Here is a 21797-nt window from a genome sequence, read left to right on the forward strand (position 1 = left end):
CCAGGGTGCTGCCACATTGCAAAATGAATGCAGTTTTTAAACTGTTTTAACTGCCACACTCTGTCCTATGGAATCCTGGCATTTGTAGTTTTTTGTGGCATCACAGCTCTCTGACAGAGAAGGCTAAATATCTCACAAAACTACAAATCCCAAAATTTCATAGCATTGAGCCATAGCAGTTAAAATGGTCTCAAGCTGCATCAATTCTGCAGTGCATATTCAGCCTAAGATACTCAAAATTTAGCCATGGGAGTTATAGCAGTGTCAAACTGCATTAATTTGGCAGTGTAGATGCAGCCCTAGGTCTTCTAAGGCTGAGCAGGGATTCAAAACTGGGTCTCTCAGAATTCTGGTTGAACAGCTCCACATATAGCCACTGTTAAACACAAACAAGTTTTTGTCCTTCCCACCAATAATAAAATATAATCAGATTTAAGTGTAATACCAGGGTGAAGAACTTCTGGGCCTGGATACTGCTGGAACAGCTTCTGTCATCCATGACCACTGGCCATGCTAGCTGGGGCTGGCAGGAGCTGGGTCCACAACACCCAGAAGACTCCAGCTTCCCCACCCTGCCATAAGCATCCCTTACCTGAAGGTAGCAGTGGGTTGCTGGGTACAGAGAAACCATACGGGAGTGTCGAGAATGCAAATGCAGGTGGATACACATACTTTTCTTCAAAGGCCGAGCAAGAGTTGCTGGGATCTTTCTCATTTCCATTGCTGCAGCCATTAGCTTCACTGGGTATTTCGTGGCTGCCCGAATCTTTCCTTAAGGCATGCTCATACTCCTTGTCATTTTTGGCCACCACAGCAGATGGCTCTGTGTGGACTTTACTTTGTTCATGTTTGCTCAGCATTTCCACCTCTGCTTCCTTTTTGTCCTCTTTCTCTTCATCAGCAGCCACAGCAGCCAGGTCCATGGCCTTATCTTCTACTTGGCTCTTGATGCCATTGACAGTACAATCAGCCGCTTTGTGATTCCCGGCTCTTCTGCCAGGACGGCGGCCTCGCTCCCTTTGTAGAGTGCTGACAGGCGGGTAGGGGTTGGTGGCCATTAACATGGCATTGCCATGAAGTTCATCAAGGGTGGTTCGATGAACATATAAGTCATTAGGAAGGTGGCCTTCTGGTATCCTGTGTCTCCCTCGGAAAGCAACTGGGCTAGCTGGGATACTGTGGTAAAGGAAGGGGCCTTCCAGTCCTAACAGCCCTTTGCGGTGAGCCTTTTCTATTTCTTTTTGTTGAAAAATGGCACCCATTTCCATCTCCATCCTACATAAGAGAACATGATGGAAACAAAATGGAATGAATTGCATACAGGGAAATGAAATCTTGTTGTTGATGTTATTGTCAACACTTTTTCAGCTGCTTTTTCATCCCATTTTTTCAGGTGCTTGTAAAATTTCCCAGTTTCTCTCTTCTCCTCTAACCTTCCTCTTTTGTCCTCAGCTTACTTCAACTGCTGCAAAATGAGTTCAAAGTGCCAAAATCATGGGTCTGTACAGACAGGCCAAAATAAAGCTCTTTCAGGTCACTTTGGTAGTATGCTGTTTAAATGATGCATGCATCTTAAGAGGCCAGAAGCAGCGCCAAAACTGTGCCCTGGTTCTTAGGACTGGAGCATCAGCATGGCTTTGGTGCAGCTTCTGGGCTCTTAGGACGCGTGCATCATTTAAACAGCATATCTCCAAAGTGACCCGAAGAAGCTTTATTTTGGCCTGTCTGTACGGGCCCATTTACACTCAACTCAACAGGGGGAGAAGAACAGCGGGGGGGGGGGGGGTTGCCCTTCTCAGTAGTCTCATACAAAAGCAAACTGCTACAGCCTTTCTTAGCTTGTGTGTTCTTCCTCATTAATAATTTTTTCCAGTTTCACCACACTCTGAGATTGCTTGGTCACACATGTCCCTCTTTTAATCTGTGAAATGTTGGAGAGAAAGTGGATGGCTACCTTAGCAATCTTGTGACTGCTTCAGTATGTGCCCAAGCCCAGCAGTGACTGAAGCCCATATGTATAAGATCTCTGCTTGGTTTAATCATAGAATCATAGAATCATAGAATCGTAGAGTTGGAAGAGACCACTAGGGCCATCCAGTCTAACCCCCTGCCATGCAGGAAATCCAAATCAAAGCATCCCTGACAGATGGCCATCCAGCCTCTGTTTAAAGACCTCTAAGGAAGGAGACTCCATCACCCTCCGAGGGAGTGCATTCCACTGTCGAACAGCCCTTACTGTCAGGAAGTTCCTCCTAATGTTCAGGTGGAATCTCTTTTCCTGTAGCTTGCATCCATTGTTCCGGGTCCTGTTCTCTGGAGCAGCAGAAAACAAGCTTGCTCCCTCCTCAATATGACATCCTTTCAAATATTTAAACAGGGCTATCATATCACCTCTTAACCTTCTAATATCTGATTATAACAGTAGATCTAGGGTGGAATCTGCACTGAAGGAATAATCCAGTTTGATACTGATTTAACTGCCTTGGCTACATCTTATGGAATCCAGGGGTTTCTAATTTATTGTGGCACCACAGCTCTCTCAGAAAGAAGGCTACACATCTCACAAAATGGCAGGGGGTTGGACTGGATGGCCATTGTGGTCTCTTCCAACTCTATGATTCTATAGCATTGAGGTGCAGCAGTTAAAGCAGTGTAAAACAGCATTATTTCCACAGTGCGTATTCAGCCTAAGATACTCAAAATTTAGTACCAATATTTTAGTACTAGTCACATGAGTTATATCCAAACTATATGCACCCACTGTTTTAATCCTCTCTAATCAGAGGACAATGAAGAAAATGAGCAGAGAAGTTTCCCTCATTATGCCAACTTTGAATTCTAGGATGTATTGTATTCACACTTTACCTGGCAATGTTTTGTTTCTGAACCAGTTCTTGCCTTCTGGTTACAGCTTCCATAGATTCTGGCTGGAGAAAACTATAACCTAAAAGAGGTTGGCAAAAGCTTAATTTTTTTTAATGGAATAGTTCTCTCAATTAAATGTGTAAATGTACACAAAACAAGAGGAAATGCAGAAACCGCATGCATGTCTGTTCTGAAATAAGTTCTAATTGATTCAGTGTGACTTACTTTCCAGTAAGTATGTACAGGATTGCCGCCCAAAGGCTAAATTCAGTAGTTAGTTCCAACTAAAGTAGACTCACTGAAGTAATGGGAACCTTGGGATCAGCACTTATGTGTATGTTTTATTCATTCCGTAGGTTTACACTAAATCCACGAATAACTGAATTTAGACTTATACTATTGTGTGTATAGGTGCCTTCATGTTGTATGTAGACTTGTGGCAACCCCATAATTTTCATATGGTTTCTTTAGGCAAAGAATACTCAAAAGATGGTTTTGCCAGTTTCTTCTTCTGAAATATAGCCGACAGCACCTGGTCTTTGTTGGAAGTCTCCCATCCAAGTACTAGCCAGGGCTGACCCTGGTTAGCTTCCAAGGTGATGCCTTTAGAGTATTTAGACATTTAAACTATATACCTACACTGCAAGTATCAGCTGTTGTTATGCTTCTATACAGGACTCTGTAACAGTAATAATAAAATAATAATACATTTAAACTATGAGAAATTTGTTATCATTTTATTATTACTGTTGCTGTGTCCTATACAGAAGCATAACTACAACTGATAGTCATAAAGTAGATGTAGGGGGAAAAATCACAGCCTGACATTTTATGCAAATTTGATCATCTCAGTATGAGAAGACTTCATTCAGAGTTCCTGGAGACCCTCTTAATTTTTTGTTTTTCCATTGTGTTTTTCACAGTTTGCACACACTATTATTTACATAAAACATCTGCTCTTGGGCAAAGTGTTTTCTCTTTATGATGCCAAACAATAACATACAGCAATAAGGACAAAAGACAGTCTGATTGGTCCTGAAGACACATACAACCCTTCCAGTGTTATTGCTTTTATTATTTCATGCAACAAGGCAACAGTTACTAAATTTTCCATTGCAGCACATTTTACAGAAACGCATAAAAAAAGTGAAATATTTTACCAAGACCTCCACCTCCACCATTACCACAAAAAACTGACTGGAGAAAAGGGAGTTTTGAATTTTTCTTATTTACTGTACAAGAATTAATTGAATCAGGACTTACATCCCTATGTGAAAATAATTACAGTGCATTCTCTTTTCAATAGATCCCATTTTATTAAACTTTAGATGCTGTCCTATTTGGACACATGATGATATATTTAGATTGCGCCAAACACAACTGTCTTCATTATATTTAAAATATATTTAGGAGACCTCATGGTGCTTCTTTGCTCTGTTCTAGGCCACATACCAGTTTTCCTAGAACATTCTTTGAGGGAAGAGATAACTAAATGTGTCAGTTTGAATTCTTTTAACTTTCTGATTTTACTCAAGTAATTTCTGACTTATGGCAACCCTAAGGTGGACCTGCCACTGGGTTTTCTTGGCAAAATTTGTTCATATGGGGTTTGTCTTTCCTTTCCTTTGAGGCTGAGAGAGAGTGATTTGCCAATGTTACCCAGTGGGTTTTTCACAAGTGAGGATTTGAACCCTGGTCTTCAAGATTTGAAGTCCAACACTCAAACCAATACACTGCACTGACTCTACTTTATAGAGTGCTAATAATGGCCCAGAACAGACGGGCCGAATGCGCTGTGCTGGCGCCGATACTAGGGTTAGGGACAGTGTGGTGGTGGAGTAATGGTGGCATCCCGTCCATATAGGTGCCACAATTTTGACGTAAGCGACGCACAGCACACACAGGTTCTTTTTACTCCAGAGGGATGGCGCGTGGTTTAGGGGCTGCGCTGTCCCTCCGGAGTTAAAATGGGCAAATGCAGACCGCCATTTCGCAGCAGTCTGTACTGCCCCAATGTTTCAAAAATGTCAGAAGCCATGTAAATATTTTCAATGAGGATTTATGTTATACATGAAATAAGAAAGTGATAAATCACCATATCACAGTCTCATTTGATTTCCTGATTTCTTGTCTAGCCAAGCAGGGCCATGCCTGGTTAGTACTTGGATGGGAGACCATAAGGGAATATCAAGGATCTCAAGTTAGGAAAGAATTCTCATCGGAAACCTGACTGTAGCCAATTTCAATAGACAATACTGTGCATTCAATCTAAGGCAGTTTCCTATGCTTCCAATGATTGCATGTATATTCATTCAGAATCTGATTGCAGCTGGTGAAGAATTTATAATATATGGAAGATGTGTCTCAGTGACCTGGATTAAGATTACTATTCATGTGTTTTTCACTGGTGAGAAGTAAAGGTGTATGTAATATCACCATCCACAGATGGCAGTATTGACTTTTCTTCACAACTGTTTCCTATGGTTCAGTACCTCTTTCTTCATAGTAGCTTTTGAGTGCTGGTGTACTGTGAAAGTGTTCCTAATACTTCAGCCCATTTTATTATTTGCAGTATTTAAAAACTAGTACCCTACCCTTCTGGTGCTTGCATACCAGTCAAGGTAGCTAACAACAACAACAAACAATAATAATATGTAGTAAATGTAGTTCAGCAAAATGGGAACCATGAGAAAAGAGCAAGCAGATTCAGAAGGGAAAACATTGAATAAAACTCATAAAACAAACTCCTGTCTAAACAGGAAGATCTTTGCCATACAGAGAAATAGTATCAAGCAGAGTAGCAACCCAGCTCCCTAGAACAGAGAATTCCACAGTTTAAAAGGGGTCAGTAATGAGGAGGCATTTTCTTTCCTGGAATGTGTGACTCTTCCAAGAGTAATGAAGAAGCAATATAATGGTTCAGGCACTCTCCATAAAGTGTGGCTGGAAGCTAGCCACACTTTGTGGGGGTCATGTCATTCTGAGTACTAATTAGACGGAATGAAAGGGCACCAGGGAGCTGCATTGCTCTGAGCAGTGTAAGATCTTTTATTGTTGTTGTTATGTACTTTCATGTTGTGTGTTGCATGCCTTCAAGTCATTTCTGACTTATGGCAACCCTAAGGTGAACCTATCATGGGGTTTTCTTGGCAATATTTGTTCAGAGGAGGTTGGCCATTGGCTTCCTGTGAGGCTGAGTGAGTATGACTTTTCTGCCTGGCCAGTAGCCCAGCCAAACCTGCAAGGGGCTGCTGGATGGCAGCAGTACCGCATCTCTACCAGTGGCTACAGTGTGCTGCCATGTCTTCCATTCTTACCCACTGCCCTGCTCTATGCTTCTTACCCCAAAAGGAAGCACAGGGCAGCAGCAGTGGGAGGGAAGCAACACTCCTTGTTTCATTTTGGTTGGGGGCCTATCTACTATTGCAGCTGAGGAACACACATTGGTGTGATGAGAACTACACAGATGCAATTGGTGCAATCCAGTATACAGGTGATATAGCACTCCCATGGTATAGCCACATTGGTGTAATTACTCTGTCCAGATCCTCTGTTGGATCTTGGCTTCCATCAGCTATTGTATTAAGGAGAATAATTAAAAGCAGGTCTGTTTCTGATTCACTGGTGACCTTATCAATTAATCAAAAATGTTCAATTGATTAATCAATTCAAAGCTATAACTTTAGATATCCAAGACCAATTTGCTTTAAAAAAAAACAGCAGGTGAATTGCATGAGGATGGCTTATTCACATGGGCATATGGTTCATACTGGGTGGAAAGGTTATTTTTCAGGAAAGATAGCATAGGGCCAAAGCTTACTGTTTTGCCTTACCTCATTGTACCAATTGCTACATGATGTAAGCTCTTGTACAATCAGCAGACTGTTTACCGCTCAGAAATGCATTTAGATATGCTCATAACCTTCATTAGAAGAAAACAATAAGAGCTATTTACTTTTTACTGTCCAGTTTGTGGTGTATTTTTTTTAATGGTTTCTTACCTGGCCCTTGGTAAACACGATTGGATAATAGGTTTGGCATGTTGGCATGTTGTGGGACTGCAGGTCCAAGGTGGGAAGCTACATGAATCTGCCTGGGGTCATTTGGAGCCAACATCTCAGCTGAAGGTAACAAATCTCTAAGAAGGAAAACAGACATCTAGTTAATGCATTCCAAACATGGGTCAGTCGCATCTGTAAAAATGTAGGTTTTGTACAGAAAGGTTATTTGTCTGAAAATTTCCTGAACATAATATGTGGTGTATCTCACCCAGACCAGATCATTTTAGCATCCCCCCCCCCTTTGGCCATGTAAGACCAGCAAAACATGGAATACAAGTAAATACCAACAGCGCTTACTTCTGAGTAGGAATGATTAAATCTGCCACCAATGGTGCCTCCATCAGTGCAATAATAAAAAATTCACAATAAACTTTCTTAACATAACAACTTACAGCACCCAGGAGTTTCTGCACTTAGCCAGCTTTGACATTATCTCTCCAAAGTTGCCATCTAAAAAATAACTTCTGCAAGCTCTGGACTGCCTGCCATTGATTCGAGGGCCATTGGGTAGCTTGACAAAAAGGAGCAGTGCTTCTGGTTACAAAATTCTATTTATTAAAATATTTATATCCCACCCATTATTCTGGAGTCTCTAGGTGGCATACAAATAAAACACTGCAAACAATTTCAGATTAAAATAATGAAATATTTTAAACAGTCAACAGGTTAAAACTGCTTAAAGAGCTGAACAACAATTCAAAACAAGGTATGTGTACATTTAAATGTAAGTAAGGCCCCAAAGGCTATATTAAGAAGCCATGCTTTGGCTTAACACCATTAAGAAAACCCAGTATTAGTGTCAACTGGACTTTAAAAAAGTGGGCATTCCACATTTAGGGTGCCAGAGCCAAAAAGGCCCTCTCTCATCACCTCTCATACTCTGTGGCCTCACTGATAAGACCCAAAGGTAGACATCAACCCCCTGGCAGGTATAGATAGGGAGAGGCACTCATGCTGTTGAGGCCCCAGTCAGTTCAGTACTGTACTGTCCTACTCTTTTGTCTGATTGTCAAGATAACCAGCGTAGCTAACAATCACAACCACTCCCCCACCCAGTATATAGATGAAGAAAAAACAGACAAGACCATGTTCATCTTTTTACACAACCATCAAGAATCTCTGGCCATGGGCCATAGAGAGACTAACACCCACACTTTCTCCTCTCCTCTGGTTTAAAATGTCAACATTATATCATTGTTTAGGTACTTGAAAGCTCTTTCAGCAGTATGATATCTATGGCAGGATATGTTTTCCTCTTGGTTTGTTCAACAATAGCTAGACAAAACTTCTTTTTAAAAAAGTTAAAAAAGCAATACCTTTCCATGAACCGAGGTTCAAACTGTGAGGGAATTGTCTGGATTCTCTGCTGGCCTCCTGCCATAAGTTGTGGGTTTACCGCCATCATCTGGTTTCTCATGATCATCTCTTGCCGCTGTCGCAACTCTAACACAAATCATATTGTATTTTGGTTTAAATACAGATTTTAGATGCAGCAGTTGCAACTAAAAAAACAGATTATCGTGGGAGGAAAATGGATTCCTGTTACAGATTTCAGTAATGCAATCCATGTAGAATGGTATTTGAAGACTTTTTAGAAGCTGCAACTGGTGTAGAGCCAATACATTTTCTGATATGTGTGTTATATACTGTAGTACACTGGTCCTTTCTATGGCCAAGTAATGATTTGAATCCTGGTCTCCTTGAGTCCTAGTGAAACACACAGATTCTTGATCCTCTCTCGCCACTGTCCATACAGTTCAGTGCCTTAAACAGATGCTTTTCAGTTCAGAATAAAAGAAGCCACGAACTACAAAGTATGAATGCATCCATAGTTTACAATCTCCCAACACTGAAAAGGATTAGGCAGATACTTTTCTATGACAGTACTCAGGTTATAGAACCTCTGTGCTACTGAAGGTAGGGCATTAAACTGTACATAGCTGAGCTTCTGGCAGACAATAAAGACATTGCTGATTTTGCTCAGTGTTAGTTTTTAAGGGTTTGTTCTCTTGGAGGTATTTACTGCACTGTTCTTAATCTTTATCTTTCTTGTTTTAAAAGTTGTTTCATTATCTGTTCTGTTCAGTGCTACAAGGACCTTCCAAATGGTAGCCTATAAATATTTTAATAATTACAGAAATAAAATCTAAACAGTAAATGAACTAAAACAAAATCTCTGCTCCCTTATTTCAGGATTCCAAGGATTTAACTGATAAACTATTTCTCAAATATTACTTTATGTCTGTCTCATCACACAGAGGAAAATGGAATTATAAATGTATTCAGCTGCCTTTTGAGTAATATGAAAGCATTTTTACTCTTTGGGGTTATGAAGAACTGTTAGATACATGGGGTAATATCACTTTGGTTTTCTGTACCAATAAATGTGCAGGATGTTCAGTGAAGTGAAATGGGATGATAGACATTGTACCCATTACCTCTCAGCCCAAATTTCCTCCATTATGAGCTATCCTTCCAACTTACCACCTGCTGCCATTCCACTGGCTAGCCGATATAAATGCTTATCTTCCAAGGTTCCCTGTTCTCCAAGGATTGACATCTTTCTCATGTGATCTCGAGGAGTCATGCTATGGAGGGAAACAGCTGACTTTTCCACCACTTATCAGTCTAATTGGTATCACCTGGGAGGAAAAAAAATAGCAAGTGGGCTTTAAAGAATATATAATGGAACAAATGCACTGGAAATAGCAATAAACCTGGGATTAACATGAAAGAGCAAAGGTGTGGCACCTTTCATGTTGGATTGGGACTGGTTTAAATTCCAGGTTTAAATTCCCACTTCAACATGTCATTCATTGGCAAACTTTAATCCATTCATTCTCCCTCAACCAACCTCACAGGGGTTTTGTGAGGATAAAAATAGGAGGTAGACTATTTGTAGCACCCTGAGCTTCCACAGGAAAGGTGATATATAAGTGTAATAAATAAACAGATATCTAAAAGTCTACCTCCTTGTCCCAGCATAGCTCCTGAGATCAATGTGGAATTCATGCTTGGAGGCACTGTGTGTACACCAAGAGTCATTTTCAGTTGTGGCTATTAGACTTTTACATTCCTTTCCCTTGAATATGGCTTATACATTCTCCCCAGATGGATTTTTCATTCTACGGACATTCTTCTCCTCAGATGGTTGCTGGCTGCTATTTGGACCTTCACATGCCTTCAGATGCTTTTCTGAGCAGTTGATCATATCCATATGGGATTCAGTGCAGCTGATTTTGGGGTGACTGTGATCCCAGTATATATATTGTTTTGACTCCATACCAGTTTGGGCATGGAAGATTCCATTTCCAATTCATTGCTTTGCTCTGAGCTGTGAGTGTGACATCTGAACAGGGCTGTTAAATACAATGTGACTTGGAAGTTTTCATTCATACAGTTGCTGTAAATTGAAGTGAAATGAGACAGTGGTGGAGGACAGGAAGCATGCTGTTGTGCATGGCAGGGACTGTGTGTTCCACCCAGGTTTCATGAAACCTTGAGGAAAACTTGTGGCGCAGGTAGAATTTTCACTTGAATCTGAACATGCTCTCAGTAGTACTGGATAGAGAAATATACATTTGTGCATGGAGTAAAGAAAGTAGATACAATAGGCTAAATGGAAAGTAAAGTTTTCTCCCTTTCTTATAAAATAATCCTAGTACAGTGGTCATCCAGTGGATCTGAAGGGCTAGAGATTCAGGACAGAATAAGGGAAACACTTTTTCACATAGCATATACAGTAGGTCAGCTGTGGAATAGGATATAGTGATGACTGCCAATCTGGTTGACTTTAAAGGGAGACTGGATAAATTCATGGAGGTTGGAACCAGCAATGGCAACTAGTCAAGATGACTGTATGCCAGTGCCAATACCAATTCCAGAACAATGTGCTTTGCATATCAGTTGCTTCAGAAACAGAAGGTGGAGTTGTACTTTAAAGTTCACACTAAAATCTGTAGTAAAGTTCATACTAAAACCTATAGTAGTAGTATGAACAGAAATCTGGACTAGATAAGCATTTGGTATGAAGCAATAGGGTTCCTATTCATTTCACACGGAGGGTTTTGCAGCTCTGTTCCGACGCGACTGCGGGTCCAACCACGGGGATTCACGCTAAAACCTGATGTATTATCTCACGTGATTGCTTTCTATGGTGGGTCATTCTGAGGCACTTCCGCAGTGAATCCAAAGTGACTCCTCATTTTGGTGAATTCGGTAACAAGCGAATTCACAAAAATTGCTTCTAAGCTCACTTCAATTTCACTCCAAATTGTTCTGGTGTAAAATGCAACTTTGCTTCCATCCTGGTACACCCCCCCCAACCTCCAAGGTCCCGCATTTCCCATGATGCTGTGCTGAAATTTTGCCCATTTGCTTACGGTGCTCAGAAGGGTAGATTTAGATGTAGATGACAGGGATGGAGGGGATGAAACAGGAGGCTGGAGGGAGAGATGGGAGCAAAGAAGGGGACCATTGGAGGCTGAGGGGAGCAACAAACTCCAACTCCCAGAATTCCATACCCTCGAGCCAAAGACCCCACAACAAACTCCAGCTCCCAGAATTCCATAGCACTGAGCCGACAGTGAAAGTGGATTCAAACCGGATTATTTTCCCAGTGCGGATGCAACCTAAGAGAAGACAACTGTTACAAAGGGAAGGAGAGTGGATTGGATTCAGGGAGGTCGTACTTTAGGGAGCATGGAGAATAGTTATAATAATTATAATAATAAAAAACAATTGTTTTTAAAATAATAATAATTATTATTTATAATAATAATAATAATAATAATAATAATGAGTTATTAGTTTGGTGAGGCACCAGAGCTCTCTGGCAGAGAAAGCTCAATGTCTCACGACACTACAGTTCCCAGAATTCCATAGCACTGAGCCAGGACAGTTAAAGTGGAGTCAAACCGGATTATTTCCCCAGTGCAGATGCAACCTAAGAGAAGGCAACTGTTACAAAGGGAAGGAGAGTGGATTGGATTCAGGGAAGTGGTATTTTAGGGAGCATGGAAAATAAGGGAAGCCGGATCATTTCTGCACTACTCCAAAATGGGTCTCCTTCCGCTCCAAAGGCTTTACTTCCAAGTAAACCTGCAGCTTCTACACTGATTATTTTGCAGTGAAAGAATTTTATTATCATTATTATTAATAATAATCCTTAATAATAATAATAAATGGATGGGGGCTCTGACAGAGAGGATAGATGCAGATGTGGCTGAAATGGATGAGGAGAATTACAGGAAGATAGATGTAGATAGATGTGGCTGAAGTGGATGAGGAGAATGACAGGAGGGTAGATGTAGCTGTAGCTGAAATGGATGAGGAGAATGTAGATGTGGTTGAAATGGATGGGGGCTCTGACACGGACGACCCGGTTGGATTTGGCTGCCAGGGATGGGAAAATAGAAGGGAGGAAGAAACGTGAAGCCATTATTCACGTGAGGCTAGCATTCATGTGAAAGTGGAACTAGGAAGTGGCCCCCTTCTTCACTCCGTACTGCAAAGGTTCATGATGCGTTCAGAGCCCCACTGAGCATGTGCAAGGGTCTCAATTCGAATAGTTGAATCTGCATGGTATGTACTGGTGTGGTAATTTAATGTGCACTCACTCTGCTTTGACTCAGGAATCACCACAATTTCGTTCTTCAAGTGTGATAATTCATCACTTGAATTGCCATGGATTCGAATTGACTCTAGTTCCCCTTCAATTCGAACTGACTCTGGATTTAAGTTCCAGTCTCACATGCGATAAGAGCCTTGGAGAAGCTATTTAATCAGATTCACTCTTTAGTAAGTTTCACTGTTCTTTCAAATGGCTAACATTAATGTACAGCATTTCTACCCAAGTTTTGCAAAGAAATGAGAAGAAACGATGGAGGATCCTGAGAGTGAGACAGACTGTACTGGCACGAAGGGGAAGGAGAGGGGAATGTAGTCCAACCTTGTTTCCTCCAACTTATAGATAGAAGCTTTAAAGCAGGGTCCTTTTCCCTGGAGATGTAACATATTGAATGTGGGACCACCTGCATGCAAACGAGAGGCTCTCCACTGAATGACAGCCCCACCTCATAAGGATTATAAAATAGTTAAGACCCTTGAAGCCGGGTGTGTATAAAAGCATATGCACCAGCTGGCCAGGGCTGCATTCATGTATGACTCTTCTTCTGATCCTATTCAGCAAATGCTGGCTGTACAGCACATTATAGGGATGAAGGCAAGTTAATCTCTACTTTTAGAGTTTTACCCTCAACAAACCCTTCTTGGCAGCAGGCAGAAGCATTCACCCAGTGCTAATTCTGTCTCTCTTCATTAGGCATGGGGAGAAGGCCAGAATCTTTGTGGACTAAAAGCACTTGCATGCACTTAATCATGTTATGAGAGCCCAAGCATGTGTATGTGTATGTGCAGGTGTTCATGTCCATGTCCCCCTTTGCAACGCATGCAGTTAGAGAGCCGAAGGATAATTGTTTTTTCATTCCCTGTTCTCTAGTAATACAACATGTTCCACAGTTGAAAGAGACTTATTGGTTTCCCTTCAGTTCACATACGTTTTTAAAATTATTTTTAAGTACAACACAGACCTATACTCAACATCCCATTTCTCTAGAGAAAGGGGCCACAAGTGCATTTAAAGACCGAAATCCAATGTTCTGCTGGTGGAAATTTCAGAACTTTCTCTCCTTCCCCTTTTCACAGCAGCCCTTCCATGTCTCCTGAAAGCCAGTTCTGGATGGTTTCCCAGGATTCTCACAAACACACACAAACACTATTTTGGGGGAATGAACAAGAGGCTTACAGTGAGAAAAAGGATTGTTCCTTCCCAGTTTTTCTAGCATCCACTGTTCTATCAGCAGAAATCCAGTGTCAGACGTAGTGGCATCACTAGGGGGATGTGGGGAGGGGGGTGCAAATTGGACTGGGTGACACCCGAAGGGCGGGTGACACCACTGCTCCTCAAACACCTATCTTTGGGCAGAAACAGGCATTAATCTGCTTCTCTTTAAAATGATTTGAGGGGGTGGGAGTGGAAAGGAGAAAGGAGAGGCCCCAGAATTTTTTAAAATTAGAATTTTGAATTTTTAAAATTCTTTTTGAGTTTTCTTTAAAAGCATCCCATTTTAACCAAATCTTCACTATGCATATGTATATACATTTAGGTTGTGCATATAATATTGTAATTTGAAGGTATAATTTTAATTTTGCTATTTGTTTATGTCACAACTATTAGCATTACATTCAGTGGTATATGGGATTAAATGGTTGATTCAGTCCTTGGTAGCATCAGATTTTAAAATGACCAATCTGGGCTAAATCTAATTGTTAGTCCAGCTGGAATTGTTGTTGTTGCTGACTCTGATTTACAAAGACCCTATAATAGGGTTTTCTTGACAAGATGCATTCAGAAGTTAGCCATTGCTTTCCTTTAAGGCTGAGAAAGTTTTCTGAGTGGGTTTCATGGCTGAGCAGGAATTTGAACCCTGACTTCCCAGATTCCAATGCTAGTCCAATGCTCATAGCACTACAACATGCTGGCTCTCATTCCTGGAATTAATGGAATTTATTTGGACATCATGCCACAGACATAACTGATCAGGTGCTAATCACTTGGGGCCTTTATGATCTCTTCCAACTTTATAATTCTATGAGTGTATGGGATTTAAGTGCTGATTTGCCTTTGTTGTCATGTGTGCCTTCAAATCATTTCCAGGTTAAGGAGAATTTAAGATGAACCTATCATGGGTTTTTCTTGTTGGGGGTTGCCTTTGCCTTCCTCTGTGGCTGAGAGAGTGTGACTTGCCCAAGCTCACCAGTGGGTTTCCATGGCCAAGAATGTATACTAGTTGAACACCCAAATCACTACACCACCTAGGTTCTCTTGATATACTTTACCAGGTTCCCACTGATTGAATGAACCTATTTGGGTTTCACCATTTAATTTCATCTTCTGACATCTTCCATTTGGAGTGGACAATATTAGCCTTTTTCAGTGTAGTGGTATCTTCTTAGTTATTCTAGTTACTTTTATAGTTATGGGGATGTGGTCTTAGCTCAAGGTAGAGGGGCAATATCACTTGGTTGAGTGCTTGTTCATTCTGAGCTTCGATGCTTTATGTAACATCTAAAGGAAAGGTGGTAATGGTTGTTCATTGTTTCATTTTTGAGGTAACTAAACATAAAGTCACTTTATAAAAATGGGAGAGTACAAAGTTGAGTCAAAATTGCAACTCGAGAAATAAGTAACTAGGGAAGGCCTTATAACTGCCATGAATCATTTTTCAAGAGCAATTTTTCGAAGAGACTATGGTGGAGACAGATTAAAAAAAATAAAAATAAAAAGCAATTCATTCTTGAACCCTGTTTTACAATTGAAATGAGATTTTAACTGCATATTACTTTAAATATGTTGATTAGCACTTCATTAGTTTTGTCTGTAGAACAATGTCCATTGCAAAACATGTTAATACTATATATCTGCTAAAGCAGATTAAAGGGAACCAACTTTAAATTTGTAGCCTGAAGAAATTTTGGGTTCATGTTTTTCAGAATCATATGGTCTAGATCAGGACTACAATACAGGAGTGGGGGGGGGGGGGTTTAACCATTTCCTTCCCCTGCCCTGATCTTGTAAACTATTGCCCCTCATGCAGTGAATACTGATTTTTTTTTAAAGAGTAAACATTGGTAGCAATGCAGAGTTGGTTGGGTTTTTGTTGTTGTTGAGGGGGTGGAACTACTGTATTATTTGCAATGAGGTATGTGATATTTTGCCCTCAGGACTATGGTGCAGGATAGAAAAGTCAAACTTTCCCTCCTTGCAGGCTATGGTCCCATTTCAGGTCAGGGGCTTCTCATGCTTGGTTTTCATTTTTAAGAACATGAACATCACTTCAGCATGTCGCAAGTAACATATATTTAAGCTCTAGCATATATCAGGAACTAAATGTTGGTTCAGACATCAATCCACCTCCCTCCCTCTTCACTCTTGGGCTGGACTTCTTTTAGCAACATACCCAGGTATAAATTACTACCGTGCCTGTGTATGTGTTTACATAGTTGTTGTGCAAGAAGTATTCAATTCCTCCTTGCACAAAACCCAGTGTATACATGCTGCTGGGATGTATCCCACATCCAGTTAGTGGTGTGTATGTGCATGTGCACATGTGTGTGTCCAAGCAGTGTCCAGTTGGATTTTTGCAGCCAGAAGCATATTGAATACATCCTCCCCAAGGATTTTCAGAAATCAGAAATGCAGGGGAACACTGCTTGGAATGATCCAGAGATCCAGGAGATTAAGATCTTTGTTTCAGAGATACAGATGATAAGCACTCTCTGTGCTTCCAGCTGAAAAAAAAAAGTAGCTGGATGCTTTATGGCCACCCCACCCCACTCTCCTGCAGCCTTTAATAGTCCATGGGGGACTACTGCTCCAGCAGTAGTCAGATTAGTGGCATAGGAGAGGAAGGGGTGGCCCAAACGTGATGTTCTGCCAAACACATGTAGAACTGACTCTGTTATATTTCAGGTAGGCTACCTACCTCTCTACTCTTCTTAAATTCCCCTTTCATGTCTATCTTTCCCCCCCACTGTGATGTTCAAAAAAAGAAAGAACTTAAATTATGCCATAAATTAGGATGAAGTGAAACTCTGGGAGCCTGACCATCATGCAACCATGAATGGCTACATACAGCATCTCATTGTATTCATTCTTCTTACAAGTAACTGTCTAGAGGTTTGTGGTTGGTAGATATACACAAAATTTTAAGAAAAAAAGGAATTGTAAGAGGTTCCAAACCAGACCAATATGGGCTGAACGTAATCTGGAGTCACAAGAGTGGTGAATGCTGAGAGGAACAGAAATAAGAGAAGAGTAGAATATTCTGGAAGAAAGCATGACTGGCTGGAACTCTGACTAGAAGCACTTCACACTACAGTCGTCCCTTCTGATTTGCAGACCTGGAGTCTGCAGTCTTGTTTTTTGCAACGGCAAAGCAGGGAAGGGGGATTAAAATGGCGCACATGCAGGAGCGCACACCCATTATAATTAATGGACTTTGAATAAATGCAAATTTCCATTTTGGGGGGTGGTGGTGGTAGTCCGGAATGGATTCCCCACAAAAAGGGAGGGACGGCCGTATAGCACTTAGTTCTCATGATAGTAAAGGTGAATATAAATTTGTAAATAAAAAACAGATATAAAAAAAAATAAAGAACCTCATAAGATTTATAGCTTAATAGCATGTTGACGGCCACTGAACCTCTAGAGAAAAGTAAAGTATAGTAACTAAAGTAACTCATCCCGTTGTCTGGAGCCATAAATACCAAGTTCACACTGAAAGTGAAAGAGAGGAACCTCTTATGTTTACTTCCACCTTATGTCTGGATGTGTTTGTATGTGTGGAAGGGGGAGATGCTGCTCCCCACTCATAGCTAAGCTAAAATCCTGGATTTATTCTTTCCAGAGGCAGCTGTCACTTCTTCCCCAGAGAGGTATATTTTTAATGGGGTCTAAAGAAACCAGAAGTAGGGCAGACTGTACTTTATCTAAAGACATAGCTGTGTTAGTCTGGAAAATCAGTATGCAAAGAGATATTGCAGCACCTTTGCAACTAACAACTGAAAGAAGTTAGTAGCATGAGTTTTCATAGGACTTTATCACATGGGACAAATTCCGTGCAGAAACTAAATTTAAACAGATGACATTCAGGGTTAACCCAAACAGAAAGTTGAAAAAAACTGCATTTGTGGGATGTTTTTCGGAAGACATTTGCATGAAAGAGAAATAACCCAAAAATAACCCAAATGCAAAGTCATGAAAACCAGCTTCTTTTTATTTTTGCTAAATTCTGAAAGTACAAGGAGGCTTTCCATTCAAATTATTTTCATGTTATTTCTTTTTCATGCCAACTCATCTGACAAACAATACCTGGATTATAAAATCCTGATTCTGCACAGGATTTTACCAATTTGCCTTCCGTGTGATAAACTCCATAGACCTGAGCCTACTTCATCACCCAACACATCTGAGAAAATAGGCTCAAGTCCTCAAAAGTTCAGGCTTCAACATCTATCTTTCAGCTAGTCTCAAAGGTGCCACAAATACTTTTATTTGTTAAGAACACAGTCCTAAAGGATAAGGGGTCCACAAAAGGAAATATTTCAACAGCAGAGCTTCCAACATTTCCAAAGACTTGCTTTTGCCAATAGGGCTGAAGTGACATCTGAGGCATTCACCAGCTTTTACCTTCCCCCTCTCTGGTAGGGCCTCCCCCCCTTTTTCCCCCCTTCTATTTCTTCCTCTTCATCCTTTTCTAAGCTGGAGCACTCAGAAAACAACAGGCAGGTTTTCAATTAGGGCCCTTGTACATTACACAATTATAGCACTATGATTCCACTTTAACTGACATTGTTCCATCCTATGGAATCCTGTGGTTCATAATTTAGGAAAGAGTATTTAGAATCCTCAGCCAGAGAGTTCTAGTGCATCATCAAACTACAAAGCCTAGGACTCTAAATAGGATGCAGTCAGGGTAGTTAAAGTGGAATTATAGTGCTATAATTGTGCTACAGGACTGCCAGACCAAACTCATTTCACTTGTTGTGCATGTTTTAGTTTAACAGTTATCAGTCTGTCACCAAAATAGAAGATTCAGTGCAATCAATGCAACTAGAAGCATCCCAAAACATTTTCTTGCCTGAAAAGAATACCAAATGGTGCCTCCCATTGGCTCCATCAGTGAAGTTGCACAGTATCTAAAGTCAGCCAAGTTAATTTAGCACATAGGGACTAAAACCCAATAACTACCTAGCAATAAAAATATAACTGACATTAAATAACTAGCCATTCTCTGTCTCTTTATGACTCCTGGAGATTACTTTACTGTGTGAGACAGCTGCCCCCTAGGAGTTTATCACACGGGAGGAATTTCTCTTAATTTCGAATGAAAAGAAAGTGGGGCCAAAACCCATTCACGTGAATTCGCTAGTTCAGTGAATTTACGTGAATTCAAATTGCATTCAAACTGACTTCCCATTGCCCGAAAATAGCTTGCCATTCCACAAAATTGTGTGTGATCACCTCTCATGCAATAACGTGAAACCCCATGATTGCGTTCAGACTGCCTTCCCATTGCCCAAAATTGCATGTGGTAGTCTATCATGCAATAACGTTAAACCCTATGATTGCGTTCGGATTGCCATTGGATTATACTTCCAATTTCCCTTGTCTGATAATGTCCATTCTGGCTGAGAGGGCTGGCCCTGGGAAAACTTCAGCCACAGATGAAACCAAAGGGAAAGAAGTATATTGCTGTGGCTGCTAGCTGTCTATACATTCTCAGTCATATTTCTTGATGATGGTCTGCAATGGCTGGCATTCTGTTGGTTAATCCCAACTAGAGTAGATACATTCAAGCCATAATGACCAGATGTCATACCACAAAGGAAGACAAAGTGTCACAAAATGTATGACATTTGAGAAAAATGTAAGACATCACAAAATAAAAGATAAATATAAATGTAAATTCATGCTTCTTAGTTATGCTCAAAATAGAGGACAGAAGGTTGAAATGTAGGACATGTCTTGGAAAAGGAGGATATCTAGTCACTCTGATTCAAGCAAATGTTCAATGGTCAGTCAACACATAGATAATTCTCACCAATTTAGTGGGTTTATTCTAGTCAGAACAAGCAATAGAGTTTAGTCCAATGAGTGTTGGATGTTTTCTTTATAGCAGCTAATGAGCAGGAAAAGAGCTGGAGATCTCTTGAGTTGTGAATGGAAGAGGCCACCAGAACTTGGAAAAGGACATGCGTCTCTCCGCAAACCTAGCAACATCTGTAGTTCCTGATCAAAATGTGTAAATAATACTTATTTATATAGCACCTTTTCAAATAAAATTCTCAGGATGGTTTATACAAAAATCCAGTACAACAAATAATGATTTGCTGAAAATCACTGGATATTTATCATTTAAAATTCCAGTAGTATAGGTCTTTTTACTGGTCAGTATGGATCTTGTGTACTTCATCATTTTCATGAGATCTCAACACAAAACTTGATCATCAAGCAACAGTCTTCCATTTAAACCAGTTCTGTCCCATTAAAATTAGTAGAGAAATTCATGCTATGTTCAATAACTCCAAACCATCAGGCTGATAGGAAAATTGTATTATTTCTCTTACACTACAATGAAAGCATCATCACATAGAGTTGAGAACCATGTAGCTAGCATTAGAAATGTAAATTCAACAACCTAGGATTTTCTTGTTTGTTTGTTTTCAATGTTTGCGTCCCACCTTTCCATACTTGGTCAGACTGGTTTATGTAATTCAAAGTTCAATACAAACAAGTAAGACAAAGTGAAGTCGAAAGCTTTCATGGCCAGCATCCATGTTTTTTTTGTGGGGTTTTTGAGCTATGTGGCCATGTTGTAGAAAATTTTCTTCCTGACGTTTCGCCAGCATCTATGGCTGGCATCTTCAGAGAATGCTTTGCCTGGAAAAAGTCTCTGAAGATGCCAGCCACAGATGCTGGCGAAACGTCAGGAAGAAAATTTTCTAGAACATGGCCACATAGCCTGAAAACCCCACAAAAAAAACCAAGTAAGACAAAGCTCTTTATCAACATAGTTTTTTGTGGGTTTTTCAGGCTATGTGGCCATGTTCTAGCAGAGACTCTTTATCAACATTAACAGTACATATTAAATATAGGCTCTCTGTAAATATAAAGCAATGCTGAACTGTCCCTCTATTGTAAATACCCCAAAGTAAAATATCCTTCAATAGAAAAGCTATGTTAAAAGTATAGGCTTATATATTCTAAGTCAGAGAGAGATCTTGTAGCACCTTTGAGACTAACTGAGAGAAAGAAATTGGCAGTATGAGCTTTCGTAGACTTCAGTGTACTTTCAAGTCACTTTTATATAAGCTATGGGTCTTTGCCTATACTTACAGGAGTTGCCAAGGCTTTAGTTTTGACACAGGAGAAGATTGCAGTGAATATCCCAGGTTTCGTGTCTTCGCTGCAGATCTTTGCTTCAGGCTGCTGCTGTCATTTGCTTGCCAGAGTTTAAGACACATCACGATTAGCCCCTCAAAAAAACTCTTAACTAACGATGACTTTGCTTTAAATACTAACTCAACTTATCTTGATTAGCCTTCATCCCTTGTCTTTAAGCCCTCCCCACTCTGACATCACAGGTCCTTCTCCTGCACCATCTCTTAGGCAAGCTGCAGAAAACGTAATTACAGTAGCACATCCCACTGATCTGATAAACCTATTTCAGCATTTAACCTGTTAAGCTGTTGTTAGACTTTAAGGCATTGGATGCATTCGTGGGGGGGGGGGGGGGGTTAGAAGTGAATTACTCCTGACTTTATGCAACAGGATGATCAGAATGGCTTGGGGTGTTATGCATTCTATGCTTACTGCTACCCTAAATGTAATTATTTTTTAGAAACTGTGTGTTCTGTCACATGACTAGTCTGGTGCCCCAGAATTACTTATCCTGTTGGTTTGGAAAGATGAAAATCCGGTTAAGCACACTGTGAGGCTAACAGAGGGATCAGATGGTTATAATTCTCAAGCTGACAGTTTACTCTTTAATTCCCACTGTCAGTTAGTTAAACACCTCTCAGAAAAATGGAAGCGGTTCTTCCTGAGTGATAGATTTCATCAGTAAGAGGCCAAACAGGTCAAACTACTCAGTGGAATTTCAGAAAACAATTCACTGAAAAAATCTAATTTTCATGGTGGTAATTAAGAACAGAAGAAGAATTGTGCTGGATCAGACCCAAAGCCCACCTAGTCCAGCATTTTGTTGCCAATGTGGCCAACCAGGCTCTTATGGGAATCAGTTTGGT

The 21797-nt window shown here is 40.5% G+C and overlaps 1 protein-coding gene across 1 annotated transcript in view; it reads right to left on the reverse strand.

Annotated features, from left to right (window-relative positions):
• Positions 1-21043, reverse strand: part of SAMD7 (sterile alpha motif domain containing 7) — a 29623-nt gene extending 8580 nt beyond the window's left edge. Inside the window, exons 1-6 of the mRNA XM_089508878.1 lie at positions 20887-21043; positions 9411-9568; positions 8243-8369; positions 6867-7003; positions 2866-2944; positions 593-1275 (exon numbers count right to left, since the gene is read on the reverse strand). Of these exons, the coding sequence (XP_089365004.1) occupies positions 593-1275; positions 2866-2944; positions 6867-7003; positions 8243-8369; positions 9411-9513 (1129 nt within the window). The 5' untranslated portion in view covers positions 9514-9568; positions 20887-21043. The remainder of the gene's footprint in view (positions 1-592; positions 1276-2865; positions 2945-6866; positions 7004-8242; positions 8370-9410; positions 9569-20886) is intronic.
• Between the last annotated feature and the right edge of the window lie 754 nt (positions 21044-21797).

Source organism: Sceloporus occidentalis, unplaced genomic scaffold, assembly GCF_023333645.1.
Source record: "Sceloporus occidentalis isolate IW3139 unplaced genomic scaffold, rSceOcc1.0.p SCAF_2, whole genome shotgun sequence".
NCBI classification, from domain to species: Eukaryota; Metazoa; Chordata; class Lepidosauria; order Squamata; family Phrynosomatidae; genus Sceloporus; species Sceloporus occidentalis.